The following is a 16,475-nucleotide window of genomic DNA, read 5'->3' as shown; positions in this document are numbered from 1 at the left end:
AGGGATGAATCCTAATGGACAAAATGATGTACTTCACCAAAAATATTCAGAACATTGCAACTTATTAGGGTCAACAATGAAACAATACTTACTCAGATAAGGGTAGCGAGTCTTTCCCATCACTGTCCTCTTCTTCACAAGCATTTATGCTATTCAGGCAATCTTGTATTAATGTTGGTAGAGATTCCTCACAGTTAGTGGCTTGTGAGCTTGAATTAATTTCTTCCCAATCTGTACTACAGAACTAGACAGAAAACAATAAAACAATAGTAATCTTAACATATCGACACAATGCTGGTTCACCAAAATGTTGCTTTAGCAAACAAGACAAAGCGCTGGAGTAACTCAGCTGGTCAGGCAAGAAGGCTCCTGACCCGAAACATCACTTATTCGTGTTCTCCAGACAAGCTGCCTGACCCACGGAGTTACTCCAACACTTTGCATGATCTTGACACATCAAGCAGAATGGGATCTGGGGCTTTTGGTATTTTTGATGTTAACAAACCACTTGGATTTTTCTCAGGTTTCCTGCAGGAATGTGTACCAAAATATTGCTCTATAATCCGACATTAGTGGCTGAAGATACTCATTGAAGTTCAGTGTTCACTGTTTCACATATTTCACTCAATTTAATTTAATTCTTGCATCAGCTAATGGGCATTTATTTTCTCAGCTCCACCTATAGAGCTTCACTGAAAGATCCTTCAGTAATGTCATCTCGCCATGCTGTTCTCCTTAATCAGTAAAGCAACTTTGCCTCCTATTTTACTCCCACTTTATCTCACCTGTAGCACATGTACCCTCAGGCTGCCAGTCCTGTCCTTCCCTTACACATTTCAGTAATGGCTATGATGTCCTAGTTGCACTTACCTATCTATGTCCAAAGTTCAACTAGTTTACCTGTCAGGCTAGCATTGAACTGAAGGGGAGACAAAACTGAAACGTTGATTGTTTCTCTTTCCACAGACACTGCCCGACCAGCTGGGTTTTCCAGTGTTTATAGCTTTTGTTTCAGGTTTCCAGTATCTGCATTATTTTCCTCTTGATTTTCATTTAACAGAAATGTAAAAACAGTTTCTTAAGGCCAAAGAAGTTGTTCAACAATGTATGTTTGCTATTAAAAACACAGGAACACCTCATTCAGCAAGGTATAAATGTTTCCTCAGGAGTTTTAAAACAAAGTGAAAAGTGTGTGAAAACTACAAAGATCTGTTCCATTCAGATGGTCCTCTTCTCAAGCTCCTGGGTGTGACACCCAATAAAGCAGCAGGGTGTCACTGAAGGCAACTTCCATTTTAACTGCCCAAGTACAGCTTCTAAGTTTTCAGCATCTCTTCAGAGTCTCGACTCAAAATGTCACCCAATCCTTCTCTCCAGCGATGCTGCTTGTCCCGCTGAGTTACTCCAGCATTTTGTGTCTATCTTTGATTTAAACCAACATCTTACACATGTCCAATCAAAGCTGATTTCCCACAGACTGCTAGCTTCTCAAGGTCAAAACATACCCCATATTATTCCATCTCATTTTTCTGCCTATATCTGTCAAGCCTCATCACTTTTAGAGTAGAATACATTTGATGCACATTCAAACATTCCCAACTCGACAACAGAGACACCTACGTGAGAATGCTGTTCATCGATTATAGCTCAGCATTTAACACCATTATCCCCTCAAAACTGATCACCCAACTCATCGACCTGGGCATCGACCCTTCCCTCTGCAACTGGATACTGGACTTCCTAACCAGGTTAGACAAGCACACCTCTTCAACCCTCACCCTGAACACCGGCGTTCCACAGGGCTGCGTGCTGAGCCCCCTCCTCTACTCCCTCTTCACCTACGACTGCATACCTGTACATGGTACTAACACCATCATCAAGTATGCAGATGATACAACGGTGATTGGCCTCATTAGCAACAACGATGAGTCAGCTTATAGGGGGGGGAGGTCCAGCTCCTAGCAGCATGGTGCGCTGACAACAACCTGGCCTTTAACTCCAAGAAGACCAAGGAGCTCATTGTGGGCTTCAGAAGGTCTAGGGGCGGCACGCACACCCCCATCCACATTAACGGGACGGAGGTGGAACGTGTTTCCAGCTTCAGGTTCCTGGGGGTCAACATCTCCGATGACCTCTCCTGGACCCACAATACCTCAACACTGGTCATGAAGGCTCAACAACGTCTCTTCTTCCTGAGGAGACTGAAGAAGGTCCATCTGTCTCCTCAGATTCTGGTGAACTTCTACCGCTGCACCATCGAGGGCATCCTTACCAACTGTATCACAGTATGGTATGGCAACTGCTCTGTTTCCGACCGGAAAGCACTGCAGAGGGTGGTGAAAATTGCCCAACGCATCACCGGTTCCTCACTCCCCTCCATTGAGTCTGTCCAAAACAAGCGATGTCTGCGAAGGACTGCATCGTCAAGGACTGCTCTCACCCCACAGCCTGTTTACAGTCTGTTTACTAGGCACTACAGGTCTCTCCGTATAACCATTATACGCAGCTCCATATGACCTTTGACAAAGGAGAACAGCATTTTATCCCACTGATTTCCTGCCCACTCACTAAGAAATCCAATTGCCTCATTAATTTTTCCTCTGACCTATCCTTCAACATTCTCATCAGATTATCCCCAGATTCCCTCCCTGTATTTCTTACCTGTGAAAAGCCTCGGATTGCTTGAATTGCGCAGAACCATTTTTGTGGGGCTGGTACTCCACTGATTGAGCAGGCTGCAAGAGATTAAACTTGGTCAAAGGTCAAAGCTTACACCAATAAATCATTAATGTCAAGCTATTGAGAGAACCAACTAAAAATTAAAATAATTAAGCTGTCTGAAACCACCATCACAATAAGGGCAACATCAGGGAAACTAAACTCATTGGACAGGATAGGCAGGAGCATGGCAGGGAGTGGGGGTAGGACTGTTGGATTGAATTGCATTTATTTTACTGCAAGAGGCCTCATGGGGTATGGTGGATGAGCTGAGGGCATAGTTAGCTACATGCGACTGGGATGTTTGAGCCAGTATAGAAGCCTAGCTAAGAGAGAGTCAAGACTGTCAGATTAATATTCTAGGGTACAACTGCTGCAGATGAGACAGAGGTGGGGATAAAAGAGGAGGGGGCGCTGCTTTATTGAAGAGAATGTCATGGCAATAGTCCGAGGTGACATTACTGATGGTTCATACAGTGAGGTTATAAGAATGAAGCTGAGAAATTAAAAAAGATGATCGCCTTGTTGGGAGTGTATTATAGATCCCAAATAGTCAACAGGAATTAGAAGAACCAATATGCCGGGAGATTTCAGGCTGCTGCAAGACTTATTTAAGGGGAAAGATTTATGAGGAACCGGAGAAGCAACTTTTTTTCCCTTATTTAAGGGGAAAGATTTATGAGGAACCGGAGAAGCAACTTTTTTTCCCCCACACAGAGGGTGGAGACTACATGGAATAAGCTTCCAGAGGAGATAGTTGAAACAGGTACCATTACAACTTTTAAAAGACATTTGGACAGGTACATGATAGGAAAGGTTTAGAGGGATACGAGCCAAACGCAGGCAGGTGGGACAGGCATCGATGGGGTGCTTTGGTTGGCTTGGGCAAGTTGGGCCCAGGAGCCTGTATAGCTCTCTCTATAACCAATAGGGTTGTCATGGTAGGGTATTTTAATTTTCCCAATTTAGCCTGGGACTGCCATAATCTCAATGGTTTAGACAGGAGGAATTTGTTTAGACAGGATGGACCTACAAGGAAGAGCGCAAAGAGAGAAGGCAAATCTTGATTTACTCTTAGGAAATTGGGATGGGCAAGTATACGGGCGTACCTTTTGGGACCAGAGACTACGGTTCTATTAGCATTAAAATAGCTTTGGATGAAGATAGGGTGGACCCACTAGCTAAAATTCTAAATTGGGACAAGCTCAACTTTGAAAGTATTAGATAGGAACGGTTCAATTAATTGGAGTAGGTTAGATGCGGCAAATCCGGAGAGTGGGGTGCTTTTAAAAGTGCGATGACAAGGATTCAGGGCATTCATGTTCCTGTAAGACAAAGGGAAAGGCAGGTGAGAGTAAGGAAGCCTGAATGGCAAGAGAAAGCAGGCTCTGGTCAGAAGAACGAGGCATCGGACAGGTAGAGACAGCTGTGATCAAGTGTATCCCTGAAGGAATTTTGGGAACAGAGAAGGAAATCAGGAGGGCAAAAAGGGGGCAGGAATCAAATCTGGCAGATAATGTTAAGGGGAATCCAAAGAGATTTTATGTTCAGTAAGGGAACGAAGTGTAACTAGAGAGAATAGGGCCCTTCAGATGCCAAAGCGGTCATTTCATTTCTATGTGGAGGTCCTCAATGAGCATTTCTCCAGTTTTTACCATGATGAAAGACTGGAGATCCTGGGACAGTTAATGAGGATGTCTTGAGGACAGTCTATATTTTAATTGTAGAGATGCTGGACGTACTGATGCATAAGAAGTTAGATAAATCTCCCGAGCCTGCTCAGATATATCCAAGGACAATTTGGGAAGCTAGAGAAGAAATGGTAGGAACACTGGTTCAAACATATGCATCATCATTAGGCACGGGTGAGGCGCCAGAAAAGTGGAGGGTGGATAATGTTGTATCTCTATTCAAGGAGTGCAAGGAAAACCCAGGGAATTACAGATAAGTGGGCCTAACATCTGTGGTAGGCAAGTTACTGGAGAGGATTCGGAGGGATTAGATATATATGCATTTGGATAGACAGGGGGTGATTAGGGATAGTCAGCATGGTTTTGTACATGCGAGATAGTGCCTTATGAATCTGATTGAGTTTTTTGAAGAAGTATCCAAAAAGATTGATGAAGGCAAAGCAACTGATGTTGTCTATATGGATTTCAGCAAGGCATTTGATAATGTTCTGCATGGTAGCTGCTCCAGAAGGTTAGATTGCATAGGGTCCAGGGAGAACTAGCTGACTGGATAGCGAATTGGCCTCATGGACGGAAGCAGAGGGTGATGGATGGTTGTTTTACAGACTGGAGGCCTGTGACTAGTTAGTGCCTCAGGGAGTGGTGCTGGACCCATGGCTGTTTATGGTTTATATCAACAATTAGGATGAGAATGTAGAAGGCATGATTAGTACATGACACTAAAGTAGATAGCGAAGATGGTTATCAAATGGTACAACAGGATCTTGATCAGTTGGGCAGAGAAATGGTTAATGGAGTCTAATATAGATAAGGGCGAGGTGTTGCATTTTGGGAAGCCAGAGCAGGACCTACACAGTGAATGGCAGGGTCTGGTGTGTGTTGTAGAGCAGAGGGGCCTAGGTGTGCAGTCACATAGTTTCCTAAAAATGGCATCACAGGTAGATAGGATAGTCAAGAAAGCTCCTGGTACACTGGCCTTCATCAGTCAGAGTATGGAATAGAGAAGTTGGGAAGGTATGTTAACAGTTTTACAAGACATAGGTGAGGCCGCATTTGGAATATTGTAGTCAATTTTGGTCACCCAGCTGCATGAAGGATATTGTTAAGCTGGAAAGAGTACAGAGAAGATTTACAAGGACGTTGCCAGGCTTCAATCAATCAATCAACCTTTATTGTCATCTTGCAAGCAACAGTTGTATAGTGCAATATGAAAAGACGTTTCCCAGTGAATAGTGGAGCATCGCACATGAAATTTAAAACATTTCACACATAATAACACTAAAAACAATCCAGTCCCTGATGGAACAGTATAAATAGTTAAAAGCAGGTAAAACACAATTCTTCCTAGAGGAAGAGTTTAAGAAGGAACTGCAGATGCTGGAAAATCGAAGGTAAGAGGTTGGGCAAGCTAGGACTTTATTCCTTGGAGCACAGGAAGCTGAGGAATGATCTTACAGAGGTACATAAAATTATGAGGGTAATAAATAAGCTAAATGCAGTCTTTTACCCAGAGTAGAGGAATCATGAACCAGAGGACATAGGTTTAAGGTGGGAGAAGAAAGATTTAATAGGATCCTGTGCCTTTTTACACACAGAGGGTGATGACTATATGGAACGAGCTGCCACAGTAGGTACTTGAGGCAGATGTTATAACAACATTTAAAATTATTGGTGCTTTTCCATGCTGAACCACACTTGAAAGAAGCACTACTGACATACATTGGCTGCAGTACGCACCATCTACAAAACGCACTGGAGTTATTTGCCGAAGCTACTCCAACAGTGCCTCCCAAAAAATCTCTTCACTGAGGACGACCAACCAATTGGGTAAACCACCAATAGCAGTGTTCCATCAAAATGAACACCATTCCATAAATTGGACATATACTGCCAATCTTGTCTAAAGTCTAGACTTTCTGCCTAACTGCACCATTCATTCCAAGAAATACATGAGATCAAGGAGATTGCTACCCACCCCATTTCAAGGGCAATTAAAGATGGGCAATAAATCCTGACCATCTCAGCACTGTTTTGACTCCAAAAATGAATAAATAAAATCATTGACAATGCCTTAGCTTCTTTGGACCCTTGAGGTTCTGCAAGCTCTCATTTCACTTGGGAAGCCTGGCACTAAATTAATTAGATAACAGTCCAATGAATTGGACAATGTGCACAATGCATTTAAACAACTTCAACAGCTGAATGTTATCTGAGCAACCATCTATCACTCTCACAGCAAGGTTGAATTACAGTTAAATGTCAAGGTTAAAAGCATGTTAAAATGTTAAAAAATATATTGCCAAACAAGAAACAGGGTCAAAACTCTAACAATGAATGTTGAGAGAACATGAATTTAAAATATTTATTATCAAATGTATTACCTGGAAAGGCAGTCAATCTGGAACTTGTTGAAGTGCAGCAACTTCTTCTCATAAATTCATAAATGCGGTTAATGGCAGTCAGCTCTGATAAACAAGAATAATGTTAAAGAATGTCAGCCACATGCAAACAAGAAAATCAGACACAAAGACAACACCTTGCCCTGTCCAACGTCTTTGTGGGCAGGCTACATGATCCCCACTGATACACTCTCTTTAATATCTTCTGGAGGCAGCCAGCAGATTTGAAACAAAAATTAGGCCAATTCCAGAGCGAGAATGCTTGTTCCCATTTACCAAAGGCATTTAAAAAACAAGTTCCAGACAATATCAGTGAGGTATCTTGCCTCTGCACATCCCGGCCCCGTGTTATACATGACATCTCTCCAGAGATGCTGCCTGTCTCGCTGAGTTACTCCACCTTTTTGTTTCTATCTTCGGTTAAAACCAGCATCTGCAGCGCCTTCTTACATAAATCTACAAATCCTCTCTCGAACTTTTTACATGGCTCCCATTTCTCTGATGAAATGAGGAGAATAGAAAAGCATGTGCAGTGCAAGAGTGAAAATTAATCTTGGCTTGGCAGACGGTAAAAATTTAAAATTTGTTTGGTGAAGCAGCAAAGGGCGAAAAGCATTGGTGGGAGCTATTTATGAGCCACAAAATACGTTGAGATATTGAACAATGCATAAATTGGGAGAATAGGGGCCGTGTTAAAGGGACGATTATAGATGTAAATGGATAGTAATACAGTTGAGGACAAATTCATGGTATTCTAGATCAATGTTGAGCCTCTTTTTCTCATACGACATTAAACATAACATAGCCTTTTCTTGTTTTCGAGCGTATGGGGATTTATGGCTTCAAGAATGCAATAACAAAATCACCTAAAAATAATAGGATTGATAAGATGTGCAGATTTAGAAAAGGAAAATCACATTTAATCTATAGTTCTCTGTGGATGTGACTGCTAGAAAATACATGGTGCAATCACTGGTAGAGCCACATTTTGATTTTCAGAAAGTTTTTGATAAAGTTCCAAACAAGAATTTGGTCAATAAAGTTAGAGGACAGGGAATTAAGGATACTTCACTGACATTGGTTGAGAATTGGTTATCAGAAAGAATGCACAGCATGGGAATGAGCATGTCTTTCTCAGATTGATAGACAGTGAGTAGTGGGGACCATGTTAGGACCACAGCTATCCATGATCTATATCTAAAATTTAGGTCAATAGGACAAAATATAATAGTTCCGGGTTTGCTGATGATAAAAAAAAACTAGTTGGGATTATGAGTAGGATGTAAAACTTCAAAGGGACATGGACAAACTAAGTGATAACACGGCACCTGTATATACTGTGGAAATGTGTGTGGTTATCAACTGTGGTGCACAAAGTGGCGTATTTCATAAATTATGACAGATTTGAGATGTTACTGAAAACAATTGTCGACATGTTTTGATTTCTAAAAGACCACTGCACAATTTCATAATGCTCTCTAGACCAAACAGATCTACTTTTCTTATCATCTATTGTTTCATTGCCAGAACTAGAAAATTCATTTAATTTACAAATTTCGATCTCATATTAGTAAGATCCACCATTATACTGCAGAGTTCAGAGTTTCGAGATACAGCATGGATACAGGCCCCTCGACCCACTGAGACCACGTTCCTTGCGCACTCGGGGCAATTTTCGAAGGCCAATTAACTTACAAACATGAACACATTGGGTTGAGGGATGAAACCAGAGCACCCAGAGGAAATCCACATGGTCACAGGCAAATCCACATGGCCACAGAACATGCAAACGCCAAAAAGACAGCACCCTAGATTAGAATTGAATCCAGATCTCTGGCACTGTGAGGCAACAGTTGTGTCATGATACCGTCATGCAGGTTTTTCATTGGTTGTCAGGGAGGGATTTCCTCGTACGACAAGCTCATGACGTAGAGGAGATCTCAGTCTGTCATCCCGTTTGCGTTTTTTTTTCAAAACGTTTCTGGTTATTGGATCGCTGGATTTGAAAGTCAGGCTCAACTTCAACGCCTTTAAAATCACGGAATCAAGTTCAGGACATTTATTTAGGACGTTTATTTAACATCTTATCTAGATTTTGGTGTAATTTCATTTTAATCTGATGATGTGAAATAAGTTATTTTGGCCCCGATATCTGTGTACTGTGGAAGTTTTGAGTTTTGAGTCAGATATTTAGTATGAAAATATTGATCATGGAGACAATTACACAAAAATACAGATAATTTAGATGTTCTTATGTCATGATTGTGCAAAAAATAATGATTTTGATTATCTTGAGTGGATGTTTGAGGATTTTGAACACGTCTGTGTAAACAGCCCTTGCCCTCGATCACAGCTTTTGTGTTAAGTTAATGGAAAAACAATAGGGAACAAGATGCTAATTTCTGTATATGGAAATTACGATAACTTTTTTAATACTGAAGATATGAAAGTGAATTAGGTATCAAATTAAATTTTGTGACATCCCTACAATAGGTAGAGTAAAGGGAAAGATACAGAGTTGAGAAAGATTCAAGTTTATTATACATTTTGAAATTTCCAGGTTGCAGGTTTAGCTGGCAAGGACAGCGTTTATTTCCCATCTGTAAATACCCTTGAAAAAGAAGTGGTGAGATGCCCTATTGAATCACTGCAGTCCTTCTAGAGAAGGCTGTTGAGAAGAAAATCTAAGGGCTTAAAACCAGTACAGGAGTATATGAGGTACATCATCATTACACTTAAACGGAACTGATGGATCAAGTTATAAACACCACTCACCAGCAAACTCTTCATCTTGACACTGTTCATCTGAACAATTCCAAACAACTAACAGCACATATCGATCCATTGTCAGATGTGGTAAGAAGTGTCCATCATAAAATAAATACACAAACAATTTAAGAATGCTGGTTTTCTCATAGTGGTTTGACCATGTGTCTTCACTATTTTCTTAAGCTTCCCAGGTATATCCTGCACACGTAGTTATCTTCAATGTGGATAGGCGATCAAACTGCACGTTTTTTTCTTGCTGCAGGGTTGGAAATGATCTTTCCGCAGGTTCTGATTCCAAGACTAGCTCGGGCCAGATCCCAGCCCTTGCACAAGTGTGATAGCAACCACACTGGATAAATGTTTGCAGGGGTGAAAACAATTGCTGGGGGGAAAGACACAAGGGCCAGTTGCTGTGGGTTGGTTGACAGTGGTTGGGGACATTCACTGTTGTTAGTGCTGGGGGTGATGAAAGAGGACAGTTGGAAGGTGAGGGATGATGAGAGGAGGGTTGACTCGCTAGAGGAGAGGGGGGCGACTTGCTGGATTGGAGGTGGGGGCTTGGGGGGGGACTCTTCAGATTAGGCAGTTGAAGGGGTTCGGGAGGTGGCCCGTTGCTCTCCCCGGTTGGGGGCGGGCGGACGGGCAGGCGGGAGGGGGGGTGAGGGCGGAGGGTGACCGTGACCGTGACCGTGACCCGCTGCTCCCGGCGGCTGGGGATCGAACCCGTCCTTGTCCTTCCCGCCGCGCGTTTCCCCCCCGGCCCTTCAGGTGGGCGCCACCGCTAACCGGTCCGGCTGGAAAACAACCTGCTCGCACCTCACCTGCCGCTAGACACCGAAGCTGCCATTCATTTCAAGCAAAGATCAAGGGGGGGGGACATCCTCCTGGAGACCAGTTACATCCCTCGGGATCGCTTTTCCAACTCGGGGATTTATTACGTGAGTTAAAACTGGAGGAAGACCGACTTCCGGCGCGGGTTTCTTCTCCGGAAATGTTGGAAAGTTGCACAAGGAATGGACTTCCGCCGTCATGTCGAGTTTCACCAAAACTGCACAGGTGAGGAATGGGGAGAGGGGAGAGTGGAGGGGAGAGAGGGGAGAGTGGGAGGGGAGAGAGGGGAGAGAGAGAGAGGGAGGAGAGAGGGGAGAGAGAGGAGGAGAGGGGAGAGAGGAGAGGGGAGAGGAGAAAGGAGGGGAGAAAGGAGGGGAGAGGAGAAAGGAGAAGGGAGAGGAGAGGGGATAGGAGGGAGGGTATAGGAGAGGGGAGAGGGAAAAGGAAGGAGAGGAGAGAGGAGAGAGGGGAGAGGGGAGAGAGGGTTTCATATATGTATGGCATGTTTTATACTTTGGCAATATAACAATGGTTTTTTATCATGCCAGTAAAGTTTTTAAATTGAATTGAGAAGAGAGAGAGAGAGGGGAGGGGAGAGTAGAGGGGAGAGTGGAGGAGAGAGGGGAGAGTGGAGAGGAGAGAGGAAAGTGGAGAGGGGAGAGGGGAGAGAGGGGAGTAGAGAGAGGAGAGAGGGAAAATGCGAGTATGAGTTGTCAAAGCTATGAGGAGAGGTTTAAGTAGAAGTCTGAGTTGCAAGAGGGTTGAGGAGTCTGCAACTGGATCCTCCACTCCTCATCAACAGACCTCAATCTGAAGAAGGGTCTCGACCCGAAACATCTTCCATTCCTTCTCTCCAGAGATGCTGCCTGTGCCGCTTTGTTACTCCAGCATTTTGTGGCTTATCTCTGGTAGAAAGGAATGGGTGACGTTTCGGGTCGAGAATCTCTCTCCTACCAGAGATGCTGCCTGTATCGTTGAGTAACTCCAGCACTTTGTGTCTACAATCTATACGAATTGAATTGAATAAATTTAATTAGCCAAATATGTATACATACAAAGAATTTGCCTTGGTGCTTTGCTCGCAAGTAACAACACGATATACAATAGACAATTAAAAATAAAACATTATTATTTAAACATGTGAAGAATGAAATAAAATACCAGAGCAAAAGGAGGCTACAGACTTTTGGCTGATGAGTAGAGCTGCTGCTCTTGGAAAAAAATGTGTTTTTATGTCTAGCTGTGGCGGCTTTTACAGTCCGAAGTTGCGTTCCAGAGGGAAGTGCTTCAACACAAGTGGAGCTGTCAGAGTTCTGCTGTAAACCAGGGCTTGTCGTTGTTGGACCAGCTACGTACGGTTCCTGGTGGGAATGCAACTGTCCTCACAAAAGCTGACATTAGACAATAGGTGCACGAGTAGGCTCTTCAAGGCAGCGCCACCATTCAATGTGTTCATGGCTGACCATCCACAATCAATACCCCGCTCCTGCCTTCTCCCCATATCCCTTGACTCCATTATCTTTAAGAGCTCTATCTAACTCGTATGAAAGCATCCAGAGAACTGGCCTCCACTGCCCTCTGAGGCAGAGAATTCCACCGACTCACAACTCTCTGTGAAAAAAGTATTTCCTCATCTCTGTTCTAAATGGCTTACCCTTTATTCTTAAACTGTGGCCCCTGGTTCTGGACTCCAACAACATCGGGAACATGTTTCCTGCCTCTGATGTGTCCAAACCATTAATAATCTTATATGTTTCAATAAGATTCCCTCTCATCCTTCTCCAATTTCAGGTAGTGCTGAGCCACCGGGAGACCGGGTTGGTTAATGCGGACTGTGCGGAGGTGTTGGCTACCTCCTGTGGAAGTGATTCAAAGAGTTTGTGGCCAGCATAAGAGGGGTCAGAGTTGATCTTACCCGATCGCTTCCTGGCCCTTGCAGTGTACAGTTCATCAATGAAGGGAAGGTTGCAGCCAATAACCTTCTCAGCTGATCGGACGATTCTCTGCAGCCTCCAGATATTGTGCTTGGTGGCTGAGCCAAACCAGACCATGATGGAGATGGTGAGGACAGACTCTACGATGGCCGTATAGAATTGGACCATCATTACCTGTGGCAGATTGTGCTTCCTCAGCTGCCGCAGGTAGTACATCCTCTGTTGTGCCTTTTTGATTGTGGAGTCGATGTATGTCATTTAAGATCCATGGAGATGATGGTTCCCAGGAACTTAAAAGACTCCACAGATGTGACTGTGGTGTTGCTGATGGTGAGTGGGGTGAGGGGAGGGGGAGCTCTCCTAAAGTCTACAATCAATTCCACTGTCTGAAGAGCATTGAGCTCCAGGTGGTTGCGATGGCACCAAGCCGCCAGCTGTGTCACTTGCTGTCTGTAGGCAGATTCTTCCCCATTCTGGATCAGTCCAATCGGGGTTGTGTCATCCGCAAACTTGAGAAGCTGGACAGAGGAATCAATGGAGGTGCAGTCATTGGTGTAGAGAGAGTAGGGGAGAGGGGAGAGTACGCTGCCTTGCGGTGCACCTATGCTGAGCGTTTGCGGGTCCGAGATATGCTTTCCCAGCCTCACATGCTGCTTCCTGTCTGTCAGGAAGCTGGTGATCCCCCGACAGAGGGGTTCAGGCACAGTCAACTGGGAGAGTTTGGAGTGTTGTAGCTCTGACACAATGGTGTTGAATGCAGAGCTAAAATCAACAAACAAAATCCTCGCATAGGTCCCCTAGCGGTCTAGGTGCTGGAGGATGAAGTGCTGGCCCAGGTTGACTGCGTCATCCCCAGATCTATTGGCCCGACATGCAACTGCAGAGGGTCCAGTAAGGGGTTTGTGATATTTTTCAGCTTGGCCAGCCCAAGCCTTTCAAGGGTCTTCACGGCTACAGAGGTCAGTGCAACAGGCCTGGAGTCATTAAGACCAGTAATTGTTCCCTTTTTGGGTACAGGGACAATAGTAAGCAAGTAAGTAATTAAGTTTATTGGTCAAGTATTCACATACAAGGAATTTGCCTTGGTGCTCCGGCCACAAGTAACAACATGACATACAGTGACAGTTACGAATGACTCGGAAAACGCTAAAAATTAATAATAATAAAACATTAATGATAAAACACCATTGATCAAGCATGTGAACCAACGAAATACCAGATCAAAGGGAGGCTACTCGTGGATAAAAACTGTTTTTATGTCTGGCTGTGGCAGCTTTGACAGTCTGAAGTCGCCTTCCCAAGGGAAGTGATTCAAAGAGTTTGTGGCCAGGATGAGAGGGAACAGAGATGATCTTGCCCGCTCGCTTACTAGCCCTTGCAGTGTACAGTTCATCAATGGAGGGAAGGTTGCAGCCAATAATCTTCTCTGCTGATCGGACGATTCGCTGCAGCCTCCAGGTGTCGTGCTTGGTGGCTGAGCCATACCAGACCATGATGGAGAAGGTGAGAACAGATGGCCATGTAGAATTGGACCATCATTGCCTGTGGCAGATTGTGCTTCCTCAGCTGCCGCAGGAAGTACATCCTCTGTTGTACCTTTTTGACTGTGGAGTCAGTGGAAGCTCCCCACTTAAAAGGTCCCTGGAGATGATGGTTTCCATGAACTTAAAATACTGCACAGATGTGACTGTGGTGTTGTTGATGGTGAGTGGGGTGAGGGGAGGGGGTGCTCTCCTAAAGTCTACAATCAATTCCACTATCTTAAGAGCATTGAGGTCCAGGTTGTTGGGATGGCACCAGGACGCCAGCTGTGACACTTCCTGTCTGTAGGCAGATTCCTCCCCATCCTGGCTCAGTCCAATCAGGGTTGTGTCGGCCGCAAACTTGGGAAGCTTGACAGAGGTGTCTGAGGAGGTGCAGTCATAGGTGTAGAGAGAGTGGAGGAGAGTAGTGGAGACTTTGAAGCAGGCAGGGACAGTACAGGTTTGCAGGGACTGGTTGAAAATGTCTGTGTAGACCGGTGCCAGTTGTTCAGCACAGAGCTTGAGAGTAGAGGGGGAAACATTGTCCGGTCCTGGAGATTTCCGGCTTTTCTGCCTTCTGAACAGCCTCTCCACCTCGTCAATTTTTATTGTTGATGATGGAGAAGTGATGTTGTGCAGCAGGGAGGGGATGGGTAATTGGGTTTGCAGTGGTGATTGGAGAGGAGTGGGTGGGAAAGGGTCCAGTCTTTTCAGACTGGAATCTTGCTTTAAGTAGATGTGAATGAATGAATGAATGAACGAATGAATGAATGAATAATGAATGAAAACTTTATTGTCATTCAGATATACACCTATACACAGTGCACCTTGAACGAAATTTTGTTGCATTTTACTCTCCAAAATCAGGTAATAGTTAAAAGTTCTAGGTGCGTCCATAAAAATGCCTCATGTGCATGGTTCTGTAAAATAAATATATATGAAAAGTTTTTAAAAGTGTCGATATTTTAAAAATTCTAACCTCGGTTTTGTTGATTGTTCAGTAATCTTATGGCCTGGGGGATGAAGCTGTTGCAGAACCTGGTTGTCCCGCTCTTCATGCTGCGGTACCTCCTCCCAGAGTTAAGCAGTATGAACAGTCCAAATTGTGGGTGTGTGGGGGCTCTGGTAATGCTGAAGGGGTGATTGGGGAAGAGTGGGTGTAGAAAGGTCCAGTCTTTGCAGACACTGGTCAAGCTGTTAGTGGGTGTGAAGTGGTGGTTGGGGTGATTAGTCAAGCATGACTTCCCCTTCGTAAATACATGCTGTCTCGGACCGACCCTGCCACTGCTATCCATTGATGTCACAGTGTCTGTATATTAATTGAGGCTTGCGGTTGCTTCCCTGAACATATTCCAATCAGTTCAGTCAAAGCAGGACTGTAGGTTTTCAATGCCCTCGCTTGTCCACTTTTTCATTGTTCTGACATCAGGTTTAGCAGATTTGAGTTTCTGCCTGTAGGTCGGAATAAGGTGAACTAAACAATGATCAGAGAGACCCAGAGCCGCCTGGAGAACAGAGCGATATGCATTCCTCATTATAGTATAACAATGATCAAATTAAACTGAATAAGGGGGGTGGGGTGTTGAATGGGATAGTGGAGGATGGAGTTGAAGGGAAAGGGTTTCTTAAATGTGTGAGCGTAGAGCCCGAGGGGTGTAAAATGAGGGTAGAAGAAATAGGTAGCAAGGTGAAAAGTAAAAGTGGCAGGCAGACAAAACCAGGACAAAAATTAAAAAGGGCCACTTTTCAACATAATTGTGTAAGGGGTAAGAGTGTTGTAAAAACAAGCCTGAAGGCTTTGTGTCTCAATGCAAGGAGCATTCGTAATAAGGTGGATGAGTTGAATGTGCAGATAGCTATTAATGACTATGATATAGTTGGGATCACGGAGACATGGCTCCAGGGTGACCAAGGCTGGGAGCTGAACATCCAGGGATATTCAATATTCAGGAGGGATAGACAGAAAGGAAAAGGAGGTGGGGTAGCGTTACTGATTGGAGAGGGGATTAATGCAATGGAAAGGAAGGACATTAGTTTGGAGGATGTGGAATCGGTATGGGTAGAGCTGCGAAACACTAAGGGGCAGAAAACGCTGGTGGGTGTTGTGTACAGGCCACCTAACAGTAGTAGTGAAGTTAGAGATGGTATCAAACAGGAAATTAGAAATGCGTGCGACAAAGGCAAAACAGTTATAATGGGTGACTTCAATCTACATATAGATTGGGTGAATCAAATTGGCAGGGGTGCTGAGGAAGAGGATTTCTTGGAATGTATGCGGGATAGTTATCTAAATCAACATGTAGAGGAACCAACGAGAGAGCAGGCTATTTTAGACTGGGTATTGAGTAATGAGGAAGGGTTAGTTAGCAATCTTGTTGTATGTGCCCCCTTGGGCAAGAGTGACCATAATATGGTTCAGTTCTTCATTCGGATGGAGAGTGACATTGTTAATTCAGAAACAATGGTTCTGAACTTAAAGAAAGGTAACTTTGAGGGTATGAGACGTGAATTGGCCAAGATTGACTGGCAATTAATTCTAAAAGGGCAGATGCAGTATAATGTGGATAAATGTGAGGTTTCCACTTTGGTGGCAAAAACAGGAAAGTAGAC

At 44.0% G+C, this 16,475-nt stretch overlaps 2 protein-coding genes across 2 annotated transcripts in view; one reads left to right on the top strand and one right to left on the bottom strand.

The window, feature by feature from the left end:
- The window catches only part of mtbp (MDM2 binding protein), a 74,770-nt gene extending 64,555 nt beyond the window's left edge, over positions 1-10,215 (bottom strand). The window contains exons 1-4 of the mRNA XM_055634715.1: positions 9,584-10,215; positions 6,791-6,874; positions 2,662-2,735; positions 93-244 (exon numbers count right to left, since the gene is read on the bottom strand). Of these exons, the coding sequence (XP_055490690.1) occupies positions 93-244; positions 2,662-2,735; positions 6,791-6,874; positions 9,584-9,653 (380 nt within the window). The 5' untranslated portion in view covers positions 9,654-10,215. The remainder of the gene's footprint in view (positions 1-92; positions 245-2,661; positions 2,736-6,790; positions 6,875-9,583) is intronic.
- Positions 10,216-10,475: 260 nt separating this feature from the next.
- mrpl13 (mitochondrial ribosomal protein L13) overlaps positions 10,476-16,475 on the top strand; it is a 96,341-nt gene continuing 90,341 nt past the window's right edge. The window contains exon 1 of the mRNA XM_055634714.1: positions 10,476-10,633. Within this exon, the coding sequence (XP_055490689.1) occupies positions 10,607-10,633 (27 nt within the window). The 5' untranslated portion in view covers positions 10,476-10,606. The remainder of the gene's footprint in view (positions 10,634-16,475) is intronic.

Source organism: Leucoraja erinacea, chromosome 4 (genome assembly GCF_028641065.1).
Source record: "Leucoraja erinacea ecotype New England chromosome 4, Leri_hhj_1, whole genome shotgun sequence".
Classification (NCBI taxonomy): domain Eukaryota; kingdom Metazoa; phylum Chordata; class Chondrichthyes; order Rajiformes; family Rajidae; genus Leucoraja; species Leucoraja erinaceus.
Note: the sequence above shows the minus strand (reverse complement) of the source record. Positions and strands in the feature narration are given on the sequence as shown.